At 49.8% G+C, this 19758-nt stretch overlaps 1 protein-coding gene across 7 annotated transcripts in view; it reads left to right on the top strand.

Moving 5' to 3' along the window:
• Window positions 1-39: 39 nt before the first annotated feature.
• Window positions 40-19758, top strand: part of UIMC1 (ubiquitin interaction motif containing 1) — a 39127-nt gene continuing 19408 nt past the window's right edge. For 4 of the 7 annotated variants that reach the window (XR_012589516.1, XR_012589515.1, XM_074604253.1 and 1 more), the window contains exons 1-5: window positions 74-214; window positions 4484-4641; window positions 11691-11781; window positions 16911-17035; window positions 17371-18507. Coding sequence is in view for 5 of the 7 variants with exons in the window: in XM_074604253.1 (XP_074460354.1) it covers window positions 4492-4641; window positions 11691-11781; window positions 16911-17035; window positions 17371-18507 (1503 nt within the window). In the remaining 2 variants the exon portion in view is untranslated. Of the gene's footprint in view, window positions 215-4483; window positions 4642-11690; window positions 11782-16910; window positions 17036-17370; window positions 18508-19758 lie in introns of all 7 variants that reach the window. The other 3 variants (XM_074604254.1, XM_074604252.1, XM_074604251.1) reach the window with 2 other exon arrangements.

The following is a 19758-nucleotide window of genomic DNA, read 5'->3' as shown; positions in this document are numbered from 1 at the left end:
CTTCACCGCCCCGCCGGCCACGTGACGCACCGAGAAGCCGCCGCCGCCATCTTGGCTGAGGGCAATGAGGCCTCCGCCGCCAACTTGAGCGCGGGTGAGAGACCCGCCGACCGGGGCTGGCGCGGCGGGGAGGCAGCGGCGCCGCCGCCCAGGGCCGCGCAACGGGGCCGGCCCGGCGGGGGCGGGGCGCCGGCCCGCGGGAGGCCCGGGCCCGGTGAGTACCTGTACCCCGTGGGGCCTGCCGCACCGCGCCGGGCCCACTGCCCCGGGGCCCGCCCGGGGCCCATCCGCCGCGGGGCTCCCGGGGCCGGGCGGCGACTTCTCCCCGCCCGGGGCCGTCTCTTCCTCCCGGGACTGACCCTCGGGCAGCTCCAGGGCTGACCTCCCCGGCATGCCCACCGGCCCTCGCCGCGGGTGGTCCGGGGCCCGGCCCCCCCCCCGCCCTGGGGCCAGCCCTGACCCCTGGGGGCGGGCGGATGCCCCGGTATCGCTCCTCTCAAGGGCTGTGCCCCAGTCCCTTGCCCTGGAGAGGACCCCGGTACTGGTTCCCCGGGGCGGGACTCCTCTCCCGGGGCCGTTCCCGGCGAGGGCACCTCAAACCGGACCCCCCGGAGCCCTGCCCCGGCCCCATCCACTGAGGCATCCATCCACCCTGACCAGGCCCTAGGGCCAGCTCCTGCCCCTTTTCTTGTCCCTGTTAGGGCTGGTTCCATCCCTCTCCACTGGCGTGGCCCCAGCATGCTCCCCTTGATTCACCCCACCGACGGCGGCCACCTTCCTTCCCGAGTTCATCTCCCCATCCTGCCTGGGACCCCCCATGTTGCCTCCCCAGGGTGATGCTCTTTGAATAACCCTGACCCTGTCCTGCTCAGCTCAGCCCAGTCTCCCTGCAGAGCCCCAGAGCAGCGCGTTGGGAAGGGGACGGGAGGACCTCGGATGGGTGCTGGCGATGGGGAGAGGGTTGTTCTCCCCCCTTCAGGGCCTGTCCTTGGAGGAGGGAGAGGTGCTTCGTGCGGGACTCGCTTGGGCTGGGCTAGTGGCCTCTGAGTGCTCAGCATCTCCCGCCGAGCTCAGCGGCATTTGCAGGTGCACAGTGCTTGGCCATGCTTGGCCTCTGCGGTCCCTGTGTCCCTCCTCGTGGAGAGCCAGCTCTATAAATGGATAAATCCTGTAAATAATTCCTCTCCCCCTGCGGCGCTGCGAGCCCTTGTGTCTTGCTGGTCGCAGAGCATCAGCTGGGCTCTGCGTGCTGGGTCAAGCCGAGGGTCCAGGGATGATATTTCCAAGGAGGCGTGTGGTGCTTGACCTGCGTGAACACGGAGATGCTTCGCTCTGCTGCCGGGGAGCGTCGTGCCTCTTCTTCCTGAGATGGGGGGGAGTTGTTTACAAAGTGACAGCCTGTGTCTCAAACGGCTCAGAAACTCATCCGGGGATGAGAGTCATTCATTTTTGGCTTCATTTTCAAGCATTTTTCAAGCTGTCACAGCTTGGCAGGTCTGTAGCTGCAGTGTCAAGATTTAGAATTATTCTGTCGGTAATTGCTTTCTGATTCATCAAAATGATAGATGAGAGGGAAAATGACAAATAATCACAAGTTGGGGATCTTCAAGGATATCCCTAAAAATGTGACTGGAGAAGCGTGGCGTGTGCGAGTCCCTTGTCAGGAGGTCACCTTTGCTGTCAGAGCATTTACGAAGAAATTCTCTTAAATTCAGAGTTGAAAAAAAAAAAACAAATGCGTAACTGGAAAACGAGTCCATGAGCCAAACTGCAAAGGTGGTTTTAGATAATTCAGTCTTTGGCCTTTTTCGCTGAGCCTGAAAGCAGGTATCATCACCGTGGGCACTAGCAACTGTCCTTTCCAAGACTGCTAGAAGCAAAATACAGCTTCTGTGCTTAACTTCCCTACCTGAAAGGGGGGGTGCGCTCTGATGCTTGTTTTCTTCCCTCAGATATACCAGCTTGTCTAATAAAAGCTATTACTGCTCTCTCCTACTCATAGCCTCAGACTAGCACAGCTACGAGTTATCTCTTACTTGTCTTGTTCCCTTAGTTACATTTACAGAGACTCTCTTTGCCACAAGTCCCTTCATTTTCAGAAGCGTTGTGGGAGTTGTGTGGTTACATCTCTTACATCTTTTTTTTTTTTTTTTTTTTCCCGTTCCTTTAAATGTTGGAGGTAGGTGACTCATCATAACTCCAGCTGATATTTCTCAGTGATCTCTTATTTAGCACAGTGCATCAGGCAGAAGATGTATCGCAGAGTCAGAGGAGAGCTGGTGATACCAGCGCGGATTTAAAAAAAAAAAAAAAAAAAAAAAAAAAAGACAGCATGGCAGTTGCTTGTTGCTGTTTGCTTTTGTTTCGGTGGTAAAAAGGTTTATAGGCTGTTCCTCCGAAACCAGAGTGACCCTGCATAGGCTCACGTACTGGATACGCGGGCCTCTCCGGTGCTCCTCCACATCGCCATGCCAAAACGCCTGCCTGTGAGTGTTTCTCTTCCGATAAGGACGAGTTCCTCAACGGACTCCCTTTGTGGGGTGGTTCTCAGCAGCTGGGTGTAAGGCTTGGTTCATCTCTCGGGGCAGAGGCAGAGACCGTTTAGGGCAAAAGATAAAAAAAATGGAGAAAGTATAATGAGGATATTCCAACAAGAGCTGAGTTCAGCTCAGCTGGAGCAGAACAGCTTTGTTTTGCAAGAGCCAGTGCTTTCCCAAAAGCAGCGCTTGTTTTTTGTTTCCCCTTCCTAAACAGACAAACATTTGTGGACTGCAGCGGTAGCTGCAGTTGCTCCTGGATCTGTGCGTGCCATTCGTACAATATTCTGTCTTCAGAGGGCTCAGCAAACCTTCAGTGCAAATCGTGACTCATCAGGATAATCGTCTTTTGTCTCCAGGCGTGTGTGTGCCTGTATTTGCAGAGGAAGGGAGACAGAGAGGCTAAGGGAGCTTTTGAAGGCTGCAGGTAGTAAGGAGGGAACGCGTGTATTCCTCTCTCAGCCTCACCTTGCTGCCTCGGACTGTAGATGGAGCAGTGCGCTGCTGTCCTTAGCGCTGATGGGGATTTTGAACTTCGTCCTCATTAGTATTTCTATGCACAGCGGCTGTTTGCAATTTTGTGGTGTTACAGAGGAGGGTTTGGCTCTATTTTGGGTAATGTAGGGTCTTTGTTGCATCTTCTCTTACTCTTATTTTAGATCTAAGCAGCACACTTGAGCTATTTCAGTGATCTTGAAGGAAGGCAGAATGATCCCGTGGAAGGACACTGGTCTGGGAACCAGCCAACTTGACTTGCATTTCCAGCTCTGCCGTTCTCTGGGGTGTAACGGGGGGCTTGTTGCTTAACCGTGCTGCACATGTTTAATTCTAACTTAAACAGAGCTGACTGTGCTCAGCCTGCTTTGTAAGGCTCTTTTAGATCACAGTTCAGGAAGCGCCGAATGTTGTTGACGAGTTATTTGCCGAACAGCAAACGTAGAGAGGAAAGGGTGGTTTAACTCTGTGTGCCATCCCGCTGCTCTCCTTCACTGAGATCTCTTCCTGATCCTCTCGTCTGAGTCCTTTTTAATCAAAGCAGCTAACGCTTGCTGTGCATCTCTCTCCAACAGTCTATGGGCTGGCAAGGAAAGGAGATGCTGAAGTACTAGCTTGCATTGTGTGGGCACCTGCCCTCAATTGTGCTGTTCATAGAGCACTCAGGTTTGCACTAATAACGCTCAGCAGGTTCCTCCCTACTTGTCAAGTGCCTTCTTTGATACGAATGGTTCGGGCATGTCTGCGCAGAGGACTTCCGGAGGCTGATGCTCATTGAGAAATCCAGGCTGTGAGATAAACCTGTTGTCTTGTTTCCAGCCTGCCTACTGCCATTGCCCGCGTTTTCCATTTCTGTAGTGCTGGTGCAGCCTTCCTCTGAGCTGCTGTCTGAGAGCAAAACGGCATCCTTTGAGGAACGTGCCTTTCCCTCTTGTTTTGTTGAATATAAAAGCTGGTAAATGGCTGTGTGGTGGTGGCTTCTTGTTCTGGCATGCAAGTTTCAGCTTGATCTGCTGCCACGGTCTGGTCTGTTCTGCACCAGGATGGTGAAGGTGTGGGGCTGAGGAGGGGAAGTTTGGGGTTGTGTTGGAGGGTGGGAGACCTGCTGTGAAGTGACGCTTTGCAGCGGTTTGCTGAGGAGCTTTGACAGGAGAAGCTAAGAGGAAAGCCTTGTTGCTTTGGAGCAAGGGCATTCAGAGTGACTTTGGTCTGTGTTGCCATCCCCCTTTTTAGCAGTCAGCTATAATAAAGTGTTCTTAACTGGATGACTGGTGACTAGCACGTGTGGCTCCTAGTAATGCTAAATCCACCACGCTTTGTAATAAGGTTCTAATGCCTGGGGTACTTTGCTTAAAAATAGCAAAAAAAAAAAAAAAAAAAAAAGGATGGCTGTTAGGGGAAATTTAAATCAGGAGGAAACAAATGGCTTTTAATCTTTCCCTCTGTTTCAGAGTGAAGGATGCCGAGGAAGAAGAAGCCCACAGAGGGCCTGGAATCTCGAGGTCAGGATGGGGAGGAAGAGGAGGAAGAGAAGAGGAACCCAGGCAACGGCAAGAAGAAGCGCAGTTTTGTGGACGCATTTATTGTTATATCTGACAGCGATGGAGAGGTCAGTGATCGGCTTGTGGTGTCCAGAGCCTGTGCTGGGCCCTGCTGCTGCAGGAGAGCGCCCCAGTGTCCATGCTGTCCGTGCCGGGGTCAGGCTTTGCGCAGAGGGTATTGTGCTTTTCCTTTTCTTACATATGAGATGAATCAAATCCTATTTGACTAGGAAATGAATGGTGTGCTTCGTGAGGGTGAGTTATGAGTCTGGGATTTGATAACCAAATCCTCTCAGAACTGAATTTGAAACGTAATTTAAAAGTAACCTTTCCTCAATCCCTTTACAAATCTTTTTTTCATAATTTTTATTTGATTGATTTCCAGCTAAACCATAGAAACATGATTCTGTATTATGTGCAAATAGATAAGAAAATGATTCAGAACACAGGCTTGCGAGTAGCTCAGACACAGCTGGTGTCTGGTAAACTGATCCTGAATTACAGAAGCCGGAGTTTTTAACCCACTTCCATAGGGGGTAAAGGTGACCTGTGGTGTGGGTGTGCCTGGTTAAGACACAAAGGCTCAGATCCGTCATCCCTAGCGTCATCTTACAAACATCAGCCTTACCCTAAAAGATTGAAACGTCTGTGTCTGTTACGCTGGTGTTGGGATGAGTGCAGGAACTCCCGCGTGGAGGAAACCCTGAGCCCTGAGAATCTGTCCTCGACTTGAGGTACACGAGAGGAAATCATTAGAATCAATCTTTTATGTATGACTCTTAAAGCTTTGCTCTGTCTTGCTGGTGATTGGGGATCCTAAGCTGCTTTTTGTAATTCCACCATTTTCAAAAGCATTTCAGTTTGCTCTCAAGCTGTAGATCTTAAATCAAGTCCCTTTCGCTCCCACATCTGCAGCGTGCTCCTCTACAATAAGGCGATTATCATGTGAGGAGGGGAAAAGCACTAGAAATAAACAGTAAAAAGCTGTAGGGCAAATGATATTGGATGTTTTTTCTTCACATTGTCTGAGTTCTTTCCCATTGGGAAATTCCCTGAAAGAAATGGAACATATGGCAGTAATAGTTCAGTGGGGTTAAACCCTTAGCTCTGCAATATGCTAAGTTAACTTCAGATGTCTGCTGCATCACTGGCCTTTATTGTGAAACCTATAAGGAAAAAAGAAATCAGCAGCTATAAGAGCTGCTGCAGTACATAAAAGATCAGGACCTGTTATTGTCTGCAATTATTCATCTCAATGTGCACGTATCTGAAAAAGAGGAAACAAACGTCTCTTAAAACACATCTATAAAAAGGTTAGGCTCCCTGACTGTTCTGTAAGTTTGTCTATAAACAATAAATTCTGATGGCATAATCGGTCATATTACAGAAAAGGATATGCTCAGAGAGGCCGTTAAAGAGCCAATTAGGTTCTGTTTAAGTGACAACAGTTCAGTCAGTTGAATGAGTGGATTTATTCAGTTCAGTCGCTTTCTTTCTGTGAGTCATCAGCTTCCAGATCCAGTGCCACAGTCTCTTGTCGTGTTGTTTTCTGCAAAATCAAACCCAAAAATGTGATTTACTTGGGATCTCAAAAAAATAACTGTCTGGCTTCTGTAGCTGTCTCAGCTCTTCAGCGTACATCAAGTTGAATTTCAATTTCGAACCTTGTAACTGTTGTTCTTGCTCTAGTAAGACCTTGTTATGTGTTCAAGAAGAGGTGTGGGGAGCTCAGATCAATAGCAATTTTAGAGAACAATACATTCTCAATTAATCTTGCATCTGTTAGGACATGGTTCCTTATGAATCAAAAGCTACAAGGACAATTTGGGCATCATTGATTCGATGGCTTTCTTCCTTGGCAGTCTCTTGGCAGGTATCTATAGAACAAGTCCCTAGTTCTGCTTCCAGACCAGCAGATCTTGTAGCAGCTGCACCTGGAAAGCCTCCAGCTTCTCACTTCTGATGATCTTTGGCAGACTGCCTCTCCCAGGAATTTTTCAGTCATGCTGGATTATCAAGCTCATCCATGTTATTTTGCCAAGTTTTCTTTCTTTTGCTCATGTCTATGCTGTGGCATCTGCAGAGCTGCATCAGAAGGAAGTTTTCTGGACGTCGGGCTTTCTGATCTCGGCTATATATATAATCCTGGATTCGGGGAATGCTTCCCTTTTTTTGGGAAGGGTCAGACAAAATAAGAACAGTCTCTCTGGCTTTGTGGAAACAAGAGGAGGTGACCTTCTCTGTGCAGATGATATCTCTGAAACGCAGTCATGACGAATGAGCAGAGTGGTTCCTGTCTCCCCTGACTGTTAAATCCCGCGGGGAACTGGTTGCCCGTGCCAGAACACGGGTGGTCATTCACAAATACACAGTATTTCAAATAGTGCCCAAGAAGGCTCTTTCCAAGGACAGCAACTCCTGGTCTGTCTCATGAGCCTCCTGCTTCAACTGGGCTGTTGATGGAGACTCTTTGACCCCCAGGGTTTTCTGAAGCCGTGTCTGAAAGGTGGTTGTCACCCAGCAGGAGGCCTGGCCAAGCCCGAGCATTGAGCACGGCCAGAGGCCCAGTAGTTGTGCTGGTAGATTGTACTGATCTGTAGCCTTCAGTGCAGCTGATCCCGAAATGCTGCGCATCTGCCGTGGAACCTTTCGGAAAGGTCTGTTTTAACTCGGTAGATCCTTTGGGAGCTTGGAGAGTACCTGCCTCCACTTGCAGAGTTTGCATGAAGCCTCACAGGCTCCTTCTGCCAGATCCATCGGCTCTGCCAGCCCTTGGGGAACATGACAAGACTCCAGGGTGATGGTGCTGCCTATTTCTGCATGGCATCCACGGCCTGTCTTCCCTTTGGTGTGGAACATCCCTCCGCCTGAGTCTTCCTGTGTTTGGAAATACTCACAGTCTGGGTAAATAGCAGTGTGTGTTGATTTGGTTTTGGTAGAAAGAGGGAGATCTGTTTGAGCATCGGCTGGAACACCAGGCCACCGCCCTGTCCTGTTCTCCATCAGCTGTGGCAGTGGGCACTCATCTTGGGACCAGGCATGGCCCGAGGGACATCTTGCTGTGTTGAAGACGGTGCTGGAAGCATCACAGCTAGGATGGCAGCGCCCACCTTGCACCACTGACCATCCGAGCGAAGCAGAGCCACGTGGGAGTATCGCTGCAGCACCCCACTGTCCCCACGGGCTCTGCTGTGGTACCGAGGGACCCGGTGCCTCCAGTTCCCAGAGGAGAACGCAGTGCGAGAGTGCTCTCGAGAAGGCTCTGCTGCGCTCACTCCTTGGAAATCAGATTGGTCTGAATCCAGGCTCCTCACAGCCTGGTAAAAGCCCTTTTTTCTACAGAGGCCTCCCTCCCGTGCATCAGGAACTACACGTCTGGCACGAGCCCCGTTGTGTCTCCTTGTTCAAGTCTCCACTTCCAGCAGGTTTGTTCTAATGAGCTGAAAGACAGAGCAGAGCTGAAACAGATTCTGAACTCAAGTCAGAGACTAATAAAGTAGGGTGTGATATTAATTTCAGCAGCAGCCTTGGCTAGAGCCAAACATGGCACTTCCAACATCTAATTGGCTTTTAAAAATAAATTAGTCTGGTTTTCATCTCCATATTTCCCATGCAGGATGTGTAGTGTTTGGCTGTGCCCTATTGTTGGATGGTCCCAACTGCTGTTGAGCAGTAAAATCGCCCAGACCTTTTGACTTTGCAGTCTGCACTGTTAGCTGTGGAGACGTTCTTCTGCAGCCTTTCCTTCCCGGAGTCAGTGGAAGCTGATTTCTGTGGTTTATGATGTGGATTCGAGGGAGCAGGATGTGGGAGGCTGGCTACTGGCTTCCATTTACGGGCTTTTAGAAGCGAGTAGAGCTGTATCTGTTTCTGCTGGCAGAGTCAGGTTCTCTTAAGTATGTGCAAAAGCATTTTTAAAATGAGAATTTGATTTCCTGCTGTCTGGTGAAACCAAGCAGGTTAGAAAAACAAGGAAGAAGAATAGCGGCTGCCTTCCACTAAATGTGTAGGGAACTTTGGAAACCTGTCTGTTTCTTGATCTGTGTACAATGCTGACAGTGAAATTGCTCATAAGAGAGCATCATAAATTAAACTGCAGAGCCTGACACACAGGAAGAGAATGTGGATTCCTTCTGGCCTTTACGCTTTAAATTGACGGCAAAGGAGGAGAGACGCTCTCCAGGCTGGCACTGAGCAGAGGTGTGCAGTTCCCACCTCGCCTCCGCTGTAATAATTAGTTTCCCCTGGAAGTTGTGTGTTGGAGATGACCTTGTAACTAAGAGTATTGGCTGCAGTTTGGGAATATTTTAATTGATTAAGATTATTTTTGGACTAGTGATCTTATTAGAAAGGCAGTTGGTTGAGTGGCCCCCTGAGTTCCTATTATCCTTGTAGACAGATGAGCACTAAAAGGTTGGGTCAGAAGGAGCAAGCCCTGTTGTCTTCTCTGAATTTTCTTGGCCCCTTCTGTTTCTACCATCCTTCCTTGCATTTATGCAGAGCACTCGGGGGCCTGCGGGGCTCTCTCCCAGCAGAGGTACAAACAGCCATAAATCCTAATTAAAAGGTATGTTTTATTTTCTGGGTTTAAAAATAAAGAAGATTTAAGAATTCTTGGAATTGAGATGTGTGTGTATATTTTGGCCCATCAGGATTAATTGGATTTGCTTCAGCGGTTCGCTGTACCGTGGCTGTTCGGTAGAACGCTGCTAAGCAATTTAAACATCTTTCTCAAATGTATGAGGTTCGCACAACACGTGTCCTGCAATAATTTTGCTCCTGACACTGTTGTAAATGTCGAGATTTTTCAGGACCCAGCACGGGGAACTGAGGCACATACCCGTCTGCGCGGTGAAACCCGTCGGCTCGCCTGGCACCAGACGTGCCATTCCCCTCCAAGCCCCGGAGGTGTATGAGCCCCGTTTTGTCCTGTGGTGCGTACTCAAAACGCGTGTCTCTCTGCACAGAGCAGACCCTGGCAGCCGTGGAAAGTTTGGTGTGCTCATAAATCACATCGGTGCCCTGGAAGAGAGCTGCAGATGAGAGTGTCAGGGTTGACCTTCCGGCAAGTGCAAGAGTGATGAGGGGAAGATTGATGCCTAGAGAGAAGATCTGGGGATTTACAGAGCCTGCTAGGATTAAATTGCCCCCGTCTTAAGCTGGAGTAGGTTTAGCGCTGTTAGGCAGGGCTTTGGGGGAGAGCGGGAGAGCTGTTGTTTAACCTCATCCAGCATATAATCCCAGTGTGATCCTGATACGATCCCACAAACCATTCCCCGCTCCCTTAGGTGTGAGCTGCCCACAAGGTCACCGTGGGGCTGCCGCTGCCGACCAAGGCAGGGCAATTCGGAGAACCTGTGGCTTATGGAAAACTGGAGAAGGGCGGCATGCCAGGGCCCTGGAAGAGAGAGGATTTCACCTGCTGACCGTGAGCTAGGCAGGCTCAGAAACAGACAGCATCCATCTTCTAGCAAGAGCGAGTCTGGCTGTGAGGTGGCCTTTTGGAGACACGGGGGCAGATCGTAGAAACAGGGTACCAAAACCAGGCTGGGTGGGGAAGAGCAGGAATCGGTCAAAGGAAAAAAAAAACCCTTAGGTGCGAGCATGAGTGTGTGTGGGGACTTGCTGAGCGTGATTGCTGCCGTGTTGTGAGCTGATTCTTAAATCAGTGGAAGTGAGGAATGGCATAGGTATTAGGACATGTAAAAGCTGTAATGTATTAGGGTTTCGGGAAACCACTTCATAGTATGTCTTGCAAAATCTTAGTTGGATAAATAATTCAATTTGTTCTATATAGTAACATTTCTGGATTGAAATCCTGCTAAAAGACTGTCAGCAAAAGCTGGTGATGAACAGAAGAGAGGCTCATTTGGGGGAGATGTAAAGCTGAGGCCACGAGGATCAATATTAGGTCTGTGTGTGTTTTAACATCCTCATTAATGATCTGTAAGAGGCAGCAAGTGGTGTATATACGTTAATAAAATCTACAGATAACACTAAAGCTGGAGATGCCTTGAACAAAACTCAGCATAGAGGTGCAGCCCAAAGGACTTACCAAGTTCAGAAACACGGGCGACGGACAGCAGAAATTGATTACGCTTGAAAATAAGCAGTGTAGCCATTGGCATTAGAGTAGCCCAAGCCACGTGCCCCCCCCTTGAAGCCACCCTCCTGGCACAGGAGGTGGTATGAGGCACAAGCGTGTGGCCACTTTGCCGCGAGTCTCATGGACGGCAAAAACGACCGGAGCTGCGGACGGAGCCGCGTGAACCCCCTTCCTGGCCAGGCGTGGGTCTCTGCCTGAAACAGCGGGTTTGATTCTAATCCTACCTGATTTAGAGAGACAAATTGGAAGGGGTCCAGTGCCAGCCTTCGGTAATGTGTACGCCCTCGCTTAAGCCGTTAGGACAGCAACTTGCATAAATGTGTGCCAATTAAGCCCGTGACCATTCTTGTTGCAGTCCGTGCGCTTAAAGCAGCAAGCGCTTAGGTTGTTCGTGTGGGTATTAATTTCGGGAGGCCTCGGGACAACAAATTTCTGCAATATTAAAGCTTCGAAAAAGAAACGCTTGTGGCAATACAATGAGAGAACAGCACCAGGAGTAAATACAGCTGCCTCTCCTGCCCGCAGGGTGCATTAGCGTGGGTCCCCAAAAACGGCTAGGATTCTAGTTTTAGCCACATCAAATTGTCTGGGCAGGGCGCTAGAAGCTGTGTGGCAGGAAAACAGTCCTGGCTTACAGGTGTGCGATGTTCAGTTATAAAAAGGTTTTGTTTTTCTGTTTTGAGTGCTTACAAATACCAATGTTTTAGCAAGGCCAAACGAATTCTCTCTAAAATCATGGGCAGCAGGTGCAGTGCATGGTGGTGACTGGCATGAAGTCTATTGTCTCTCCTACTTCTCTGTTTATGTCAGTCTGTAACTCTTTTTGCTCGTTATGCTTATCACACAGCTTTTAATAGTTACAGAATGTGTTTGAATTATGTTTGAAATTCAAATTTCACACAAATAGAGGCTTGTTCTTGAACCAGTGTTTGTGTCTGAGTGGTGGGGGGGAGGGGGCTGGTAGTATTTCTTACATATTGTGTGCACTCACCATATTTTTTTCCATTACAGCAGGAGTCGAAGGAAGAGAGTGGATTGCAAAAGAAGAGAACAAAACAGCAGCTGGATAGAACGAAGTTTGCTGCTAAAAGAAAAATTGCACGTAGGTCTCGAGTGCGGGGCTGGGGAAGCAGACTGGTGCTGAGCAGCTTCTGTGTTTGCATTAGAGATTACTTCCCTTGCAGGAAGGCTGCGATGCGTCTGGGGATGCGCAGCTCTCGGAGAAGACCCTTCTCAGGGGTAAAATTTGCCTTTCTGAATAGGCGACTGTCGCTTGTTTGCTCCCTGGGCAGCGTGTGCGCAGACTGGTGCACTTCCAAAATAAGTGTGTGAGGGCGTTGGTACCTCACCGGATTTCAAAATTGGTTGAAGCCGATCTGAAAGCACTGTCAGTCACAGACGGCTTTCCTGCTCGGGCCCCTCTGCTCCCGTCTTTCCCTTGAAATGTCATGATGCTCTGACCCGGCACTCGCAGCTCAGGAAGGATCTGAGTCGCAGCTGACAGTTCTCTGAAATCATCGGCTTGTAGCGCGGGGGCAGCCGGAGAAGCCAGCAACGTTGGGCATCATAAGGAAGGGTGTTAAGAACAAGAGATTTGTTTTACGTCATTTTGCTGTTATATAAAGCGTTGGTGCACCCACATCAACAGCGCTGTGTGCAGTACGGCTCTCTGCGTCTCAAGGACGAGGTGGAGTTAGGGGACATCTGGAGAAGGGCAGCCCAAGCTGTGGAGGGAAGGGAACAGCTGCCTTTTGAGGAGCGGCTGGAAAGCCCGGGGCTGCTCCGTTAGGAGGGGAAGGTGGGATCAAAGTTCACATCAGGAAGGCAGTGTCTCAGCTGAACACAGAGCTGTTTACCAGCTCCTACAGCCGGGGTGCAGTCGGTGGAAATAGCAGGAGACAGACAGGTTTCAAATGGGTGAAGGAAAGTAACGCTTCACACCGCGTGTGGTGAACTCCTGGAAGTTTTTTTTCGCAGGAGGTTGTGGAGAGGTCAGTACCGGCAGCTTTAATAAGGGGTTAAATGCATTCATGGACAATAGGTCTATAAAGAGATGCTAAAGGGAGCAGGCTGGCATGTTCCCACTCGTATTTTGCACACGGCATTTCTCAGTGCTGGGGATGCAGGAGCCGAAGGGACCACGGGGCACGGCCAGTCTCGCCCGTACTCCCCGTACGGCGCCGCTTGTTGGGCGGCCGGGCGGGTGGACCATTGCCCAGCCCCAGCGGATCCGCGCTCGCGTTCTTGCGCTCCGTAAGGCCGTCCAGCGTGTTAAATTCGGAACATTTTAAAATGGGAGAAATGTTGTCTCCTGCAAAACCCAAAGCAATCACTGAACAAAATGGAGCACGCTGGGGCTCCGCAAGCAGCAGCAGTTGGGCTTGTCAGTCCTCAGAGGGCTTGTGTGAATTAAATTGTTTTTAATAGAGGCCTAAGGCCATAGCATGAAACAGCCTGGCTCTTTGTGGGAGCCGAAACCCACTGTGCGTGTCCTGTGTCAAACAACTAAGATAGCAAAGTCAGAGATGTGGGAAGAGTTCTTTTTTTTTTTTTTTCCTTTTTTTCTTCTTTTTCTCCCAAAAGAAACAAAACACCAAATAAAAGCTGCAACCCCCCTTGGAGGTGCTGTGAAAATGTGACCAAACATACGGTGGTAGGAACAGGGAGTTGCTGAAGGTGGATGTCCTCGTTGCATCGTTGAGTGCGCCGGGTTCCGGGAGCTGGTGCTGTGCGGAAGGTGTTCGGTGTGCTCCAGAAAATCTGGAGGGGAAAGGGCCGGCTCTCTAGCTCTTGTATAATGGAGTTCCTCTGCGTTTGTAGATATTGAAATCCTTGAGAATAGTTATTTTTTCTCTTCCTGGGGCAAAAGCTGCCTGTTTTTTAGTGTGCCTCCTCGAAGCGCAGGAGGTTGGGGGTGCCTGGCGCCGCTCGGTCGGAGAGCCGTCGCTTGTTTAAGCACGTGTGATGGTGGGTCTGTTCTCTCATTTATGGGAAGCTATAATTAGACTTTTGGTGTTTGCTTTTAGGCAAATTAAGATTTGAAGTAGTAATTATTTTTCGCAGTGTCTTTAAATAAATTCTTTGAATTGCGAGGCAAATTGGTCTTTTGTAAAGATTTCGGTGCTTCTGGGTAGAGCAAGTTCTTTCTCCTCAAAACTGGAAAATTTCAGATATTTGCAGGCTCTGGTTACAAAGCGTATCCTCCCATTTTTGCTTTGCTGTGGTTTTATTCATTTTAACCTAAAGCCATAACTAAAATATATCTGTGACGTTTCATCCTGACAGGATAAATGGAAATACAAAATCTAAAGAAGTCTCTCTCTCTTTTTCCGGAGGAAGTTGGTGCTTTAAAGCGCATTTGAATGTTTTTACTGTAATCGCACTTTGGATATGTGGAAATACTGAGATCCCGCATTTCCATTATTTTTGAGTAAATCTCTTATTAGTAAGTGTTAGAACTACAACTAGTGAGGTTTTGCATCTAATTCACTTTGCAGATGTCAAAATGGAACATAAATCGCTTAGCAAATTGCCGTATTAGCATTTAAAAAGGCTCTGAAATGGTTTAATTTGTTTAGGGCTGCAATGTCTTAAAAACAGTTTCTCCCTGACCCCTCCTTCCCATCTGTGGGTTTCTTGGATGCCCCGGTCCCCGGAGAGTCGCTGGGATTTCCTGCTGCGTTGGGATGGACGTGTGGCGAGTGGATTTTGGAGCGAGAGACGCAGAATTCCCAGCTGGAGGTGACGGCAGCGGGAATGTGTGCGATGGTGTGCAATGTGTGTGAGCGAGGGTACCGGCGCGTGTCCGTCCAGAGGGAGAGGGGTCATTCCATTCCTCCCAAGGGCTGTGGGAGCCCCTGTCCCGCCGGCAAGCTCTGGGGAACACGGCTCGCCTCCGCTGCACGCTCCCTGCTCGCTCCCTGGGGTCTGTTTGCACACACCGGCTGGGGACTAATGCAGCACTCTGGATTTCTAATCATCATAAATTATGACCGGTGCAATCAACATCAACTTTAGTAAAACGCACGGTGCTTAGAAATGATCAGACGTGGAGCACACAAAATACCGTCAGCTCCAGAACGCGCAGCTTAAAGCAGGTCAGGTCTCCTGGAAGGCACGGGCAGAGCTGCTCTTTGCTCTCCCCGCCGTAATGCCAGGTGGATTTAAACTCGAGATTTCCCCGTCTCGTCTCTGGAGCACCTACTCAACTGGAACGTGCACTAAGTGCATTTTGTTTGTCGCTGGTTTCATTGCCAGAGGCAGCATTTGTCTGGCACATTCCCCGTCCCCAGAGGGGAGATTGCTGTGCCAGGGAGGGAGAAGAAAACAAAATGTACAGTAGTAACTCGCCAAAAAATGTTTCTTTTTATTAAGCTTCATGGATGTTGATAGCCTGAACTGGTGAACACTCAGGCCCCCGTTTTAATTCAAGCACGTGGAAAGTCTTGTGTTGTGGGGCGCTGATCACACGCGCCGGTTTTCTTGCACATGTCAGAGTTTGAAGGATGTGGCCTGATTGCTGTGATGGTGTGGGCAGGGACACAAATCAGCACACACTGAGTGGAAATGCCGTGTATTACCGTTGGTTTTGGGGACAGGAGCCTTCTTCATACACTGGGTTGTTGTGTGCTTTCCATTAAAGGATGCATTTTTTTTTTCCCCTGATCCCTCCTGGCTGTAACATCATAGAGTGACTTTGTCCAAGGACAAAAGATCCCCACGAGCCCTGAGTGCACTGCAGTCTGCCTTCGCTTCAACCTCTCTTTTAATTTTTAAAGAAATTAAAAAAAAAAACCAACCAAGCAACCCAACTTAAAGCTAAATCCTGATTTAGTAGGACATGCAAAGGAGTCTGTGGCTGGCAATCGGAACAGTCCGAAAACGCTTCAAATCCTGGTTGTGTGGGGGAGAACCAGCCCGCCTTTAGCGAGGAGCTGGGGGAAGGGCAAGGCAAAGCCAAGCCGCTGCTGCCGCGTGGATGCAGCTCCGTGCGGTCCCGCCGCGATGCTGGGCTGGGCTACGGCCAGGGCGTCCCGGGCTACTCCAAGGGAGGCTGCGCTCCCACGTTTTGGTGGCAGCCGGTAGGAAGAGGATGGGTTAGAAAACGGGAGCTTGCAACTTCCGAGTGCATCTTTATCTAGGGAAACGTCTGTCTCCAAACTGGCTGCGGCGAAGGCATGTTTTGTGCTTGGGCGGCCTTCCTGTTCAAATTGCGTCTCTTAAAGCCCTTCTAGCCCATCAGAGAGCACGCCTTTTGGTTCGTGCATGAGATGGCGCGTGCAGGGTTCTGCCTGAAGGAGGGAGCGGGTTTGGAAGGAAATCTGTCAGTTTCTTTCGAGTGAGAAGATGTATTTTTCAGCTCCTGAGAGTGCTGTTGAGTTGTTTTCCAAGCTGCGCTCCGTTCTGCAGGCACTGTATATTTTAAGCGTGGTGAAAAGCGTTGGATTGCATCTAGGTAAATTAGTGTTTTCCAAAGTAACTAACGGCTTTGTTTCTAAATAGCCAGTGTCGGCTTCTGTTTTGCTCTGAGTGAGGAATATTTCGGGAAGAAATTTCTGCTGAAATAGCAGTTACAACTGTAGGAAACCTGTTTCCCATGCATGACTGACTTAGTGATGCAGTGGAGTGGTGATGTGAGCAGAAGGGGGATGTATGCATGTGAAAGATCCTCCATAATACCACCGAGCAAGTAACATTATCCTCCGCAGAGCTTTCCACCTGCGGCTCGGGGTGAACAACATGTAGCTCTTTTGCTCTTGGGTAGTTCGCCTGTGGTATTGCAGGTATCTGCGTGTCAGAAGGCAATGAGACGTGCTATGTGGGTAGTAAAAAGGCGTATTAAAAAAGATGTTTTCTTTATCCTGCCTTGCTGCTGAGCCTATCCGATATAAAAATGAGCACGCTCACAATCTGTCCTTTTCCTCTCTCCTTGAACATGCGTTCTGCAGCTGTAGAGTGTGTTGTTTGATGAGGGCAAATAAAATGTCCCATTGCAGTTAATATAGCCAGGGAACTGGAGTTTAGATTGCTGCAGGACTTGGGTTACTTTTTCATTTAGTGTTGCCTGCGCTGGTTTTGGCGACACCTTTTCAGGAAAGCTGTGGTTTAGATGTTTTGCTCTGCGTTCCTTCTGGGGAGGGGAGACGCTGGGACATTTCTCCCGACATGTTGGATATACATTGAATATACCTGCAGCTGTGACTTGACGTTATCCTTTTTCTTCTGCTGTAGAGATGACTGAAGAGGAACAGTTTGCGCTGGCCCTGAAAATGAGTGAGCAAGAAGCCAGACAAGTGAACTGTCAGGAAGAGGAAGAGGAGGAGCTCTTGAGGAAGGCCATTGCTGAGAGCCTTAGTGTAAGTATGCTTCTGTGAAGAGGCTTATTGGGGTTCTTCAGCAACGCTATTTTCTGTGCTTGCTTTGCCACACTGTACAAAAGAAGGTTTTACTGGGGGCTGAGCTATTTCCAGCACAAGCTGGAACTACAGCGGTCGCAGAGTAGTTGTTTTGCGCCATATTAGTGAGAGGCGTAAGACGTCTGACCTCAGCTGTCCCCTGTTTTGGGATACACAGTTCCGATCTGGGATGGGGGTGTTCTGCAGTCCGGGTGATGGCTGCCTGTTTGCTGGGGGAGCCCTTGCTCTGCTGATAGAGAACGTGCCGCTCGGAGAATCAACCTTTTGTTTTCCAGAGCTGTCAGCCCTCGGACTCCTCTGATGCAACCCCTCAGCTGTCTGCAGAAGCGCTGGGCGCGCGAAGCCAAAGCCAGCCCGCTGAGAAAGAAGGCTCTGAGATCCTGGGAGGTCTGGCGCTTTGCCCTGACACCCCTCGCTCCGAGTGCAGCTCCCACTCACAGAGCGCCAGAGCTGATGGGAATGGACAGATGGATGTCGCCCGGAGCCCCCTGGTAGTGTTGAGGAGGTTAAGCCAGGAAATTGTTGAAAGCTCACTAGTATCCAGCATAATCGTGTCTCCGGGGAAGGGCCAGCCTGTGACAAGGTCAAGCGAAGAGCCTTCCTCACCAGCAAAAAGTGATTCTAGTTCCGTCTTACCCAGCACTCTCAGAGAGGACTTCATCTCTTTGAGTCCCACCTTTGGCAGGGTGACTTCAAGCTCCTGGCAACTGACACCTCGGAGACTGTTCACGACCCCTTCCAGCTCTTCTGAAGCAACAGGCCATGAACCAAAAGAGCAGTCCCTGCCCTGCACTGGCCATTCTGCGGGAGAAGCCAGTGCCGGGAGCTCACCCACGCTCTGGAAGAGCTGGACCAGGAGGAGTGGTGGAGGAGCAGGTACCAAACACACCTCGCAGCCTGCGCGTGCCGCCAAAGGCTGTGTTTCCACAGAGCAAGCGGAGCAGAACGAGGTGCCTGACAGTACCCCTGAGCTTTGCGTGCTGAACGCGGTGGAGGAGAAGCACAAGCAGGAGGAGGCGAGAGACACAGTGCACTATTACTGGGGCATCCCCTTCTGCCCCAAAGGGGTGGACCCCAACCAGTACACCAAAGTCATCTTGTGTCAGCTGGAGGTTTACCAGAAGAGCCTGAAGCAGGCTCAGAGGCAGCTATTGCATAAGAAGGAGTTTGGTAACCCAGTGGTGCCCAGTTCTTCCTTGAGCCAAAACGAGCTTGGGAAAGGAGAGCCGATAAGCAGGGAGAATGGGGTTGCTGATGATACAGAAGATGGAGGCCCAGACAAGCAGAAGGCGTCTGAGAGCATGACCTGGCTCCTCTCTTCAAAGAGGAGGGAGGCAGAGAGTCCAGGGCACAGCATGGAAGAAGAGAAGAACTCCACTTCTGATGATGAACCGACTACCAGCTACTGCCAGGTAAGAGCTTTGCCACTGAGCAGGGGTTGAGCAGTCCTTCTCTTCTGTCCATCTGGGGATTCAGTCCCTTCTGCAAAGCAGGCCCTGCTGTTTAATGCTCCTCAGAAATTTAGGGGCTTCTTCCCCTGGCCACACAGCTTACTGTGAAAGGGAGAGGAAAAGCGTACAGGCTGATACCCAGCTCACAAATGGTAGGGGCCGTCACGCAGCCTGGCAGTCATCCATTAATGCACCACTGAGATAAAGGCTTCCAGCTGACTTGTCCTTCTCGAAGGGGTGTAGCCTGGCAGCGCGTCAGGGTAGGGAGCACAGAGATGATGCTGGCCACCGCCAGCTCTGGCAAACCAGCTTATAAACCTGTGGCCGTGTGGGGAGCTCTGCGTTTTCCTTCGCAGGCAGAAATGTGGCTTTTGTCCTCGCAGCGCAGCCTCTTTTTTTTTTTTTTTTTTTTTTGTACCTATCTGCTTGTCCGCGTCCGTACGTGCTTCACCCTTGCGAGTGCTCTTTTCCCTCGTGGTCCTGCGGTTGCGGCCGGGAGAGGCTCTGCGTGCTTGCAGGCGGGTGATCTGTCATCGCGGCAGTGCTCATCGTCCTTGCTCTGGTGGCTGGGCACCTTCTCTCCCGCTTGCTGGCTGGGTCTGCTAGACGCTAGGTGTCAGCCTCCGTCTCCATCAGGGCTCTCTTGTTGGAGCGGAAGGCAGCTTTCTGTCACTGCTAAGTTTAAACAGATTGCTAGTCAGATGAAGTATTTATTACTGCTGTATTTTAGGTTTGTGTCAGCCTTTTCCAACCCTCATTTTTCATAATGACTTCACTCCCGGATCATTGTATAACTTTATCTTCTCTATGACTGAAGCCTCGGCTCTGTTGTTCCTGTTTTCGAGTGTATTTGATCATTTACCCTGGTGTTAGAAAGATACTTAACTTGTTTTGTGATATTTATATTCTGTCTTGTAATATTGAACACTTAGGAAAAACGTCATGTCTGCATTTTCTGGTTGCAGAAAAAGTGCAGAGCAGCCTGAGCTGAAATGTGACTTTTCATGACAGTGCTTTGGCTTGGGTTTAGCAGATACAGATTTAAACAAGCCTGCAGAGGTGACCTGCAGAGGAAGGAAACCGACTTGTGCCCTTTTTAATTTCTTTTGGATAAATACAAAAGACCTGAAAGGTTCTTTTAAGGCAAACTACTTTTTTTTTCCCCTCTGTGTCTTTTCCTTTGGAAATAGAGGTGTCATTAATCTGGAAGAT

Source organism: Larus michahellis, chromosome 11, assembly GCF_964199755.1.
Source record: "Larus michahellis chromosome 11, bLarMic1.1, whole genome shotgun sequence".
Lineage (NCBI taxonomy): Eukaryota > Metazoa > Chordata > Aves > Charadriiformes > Laridae > Larus > Larus michahellis.
This window is presented reverse-complemented; position numbering and strand designations above follow the sequence as displayed.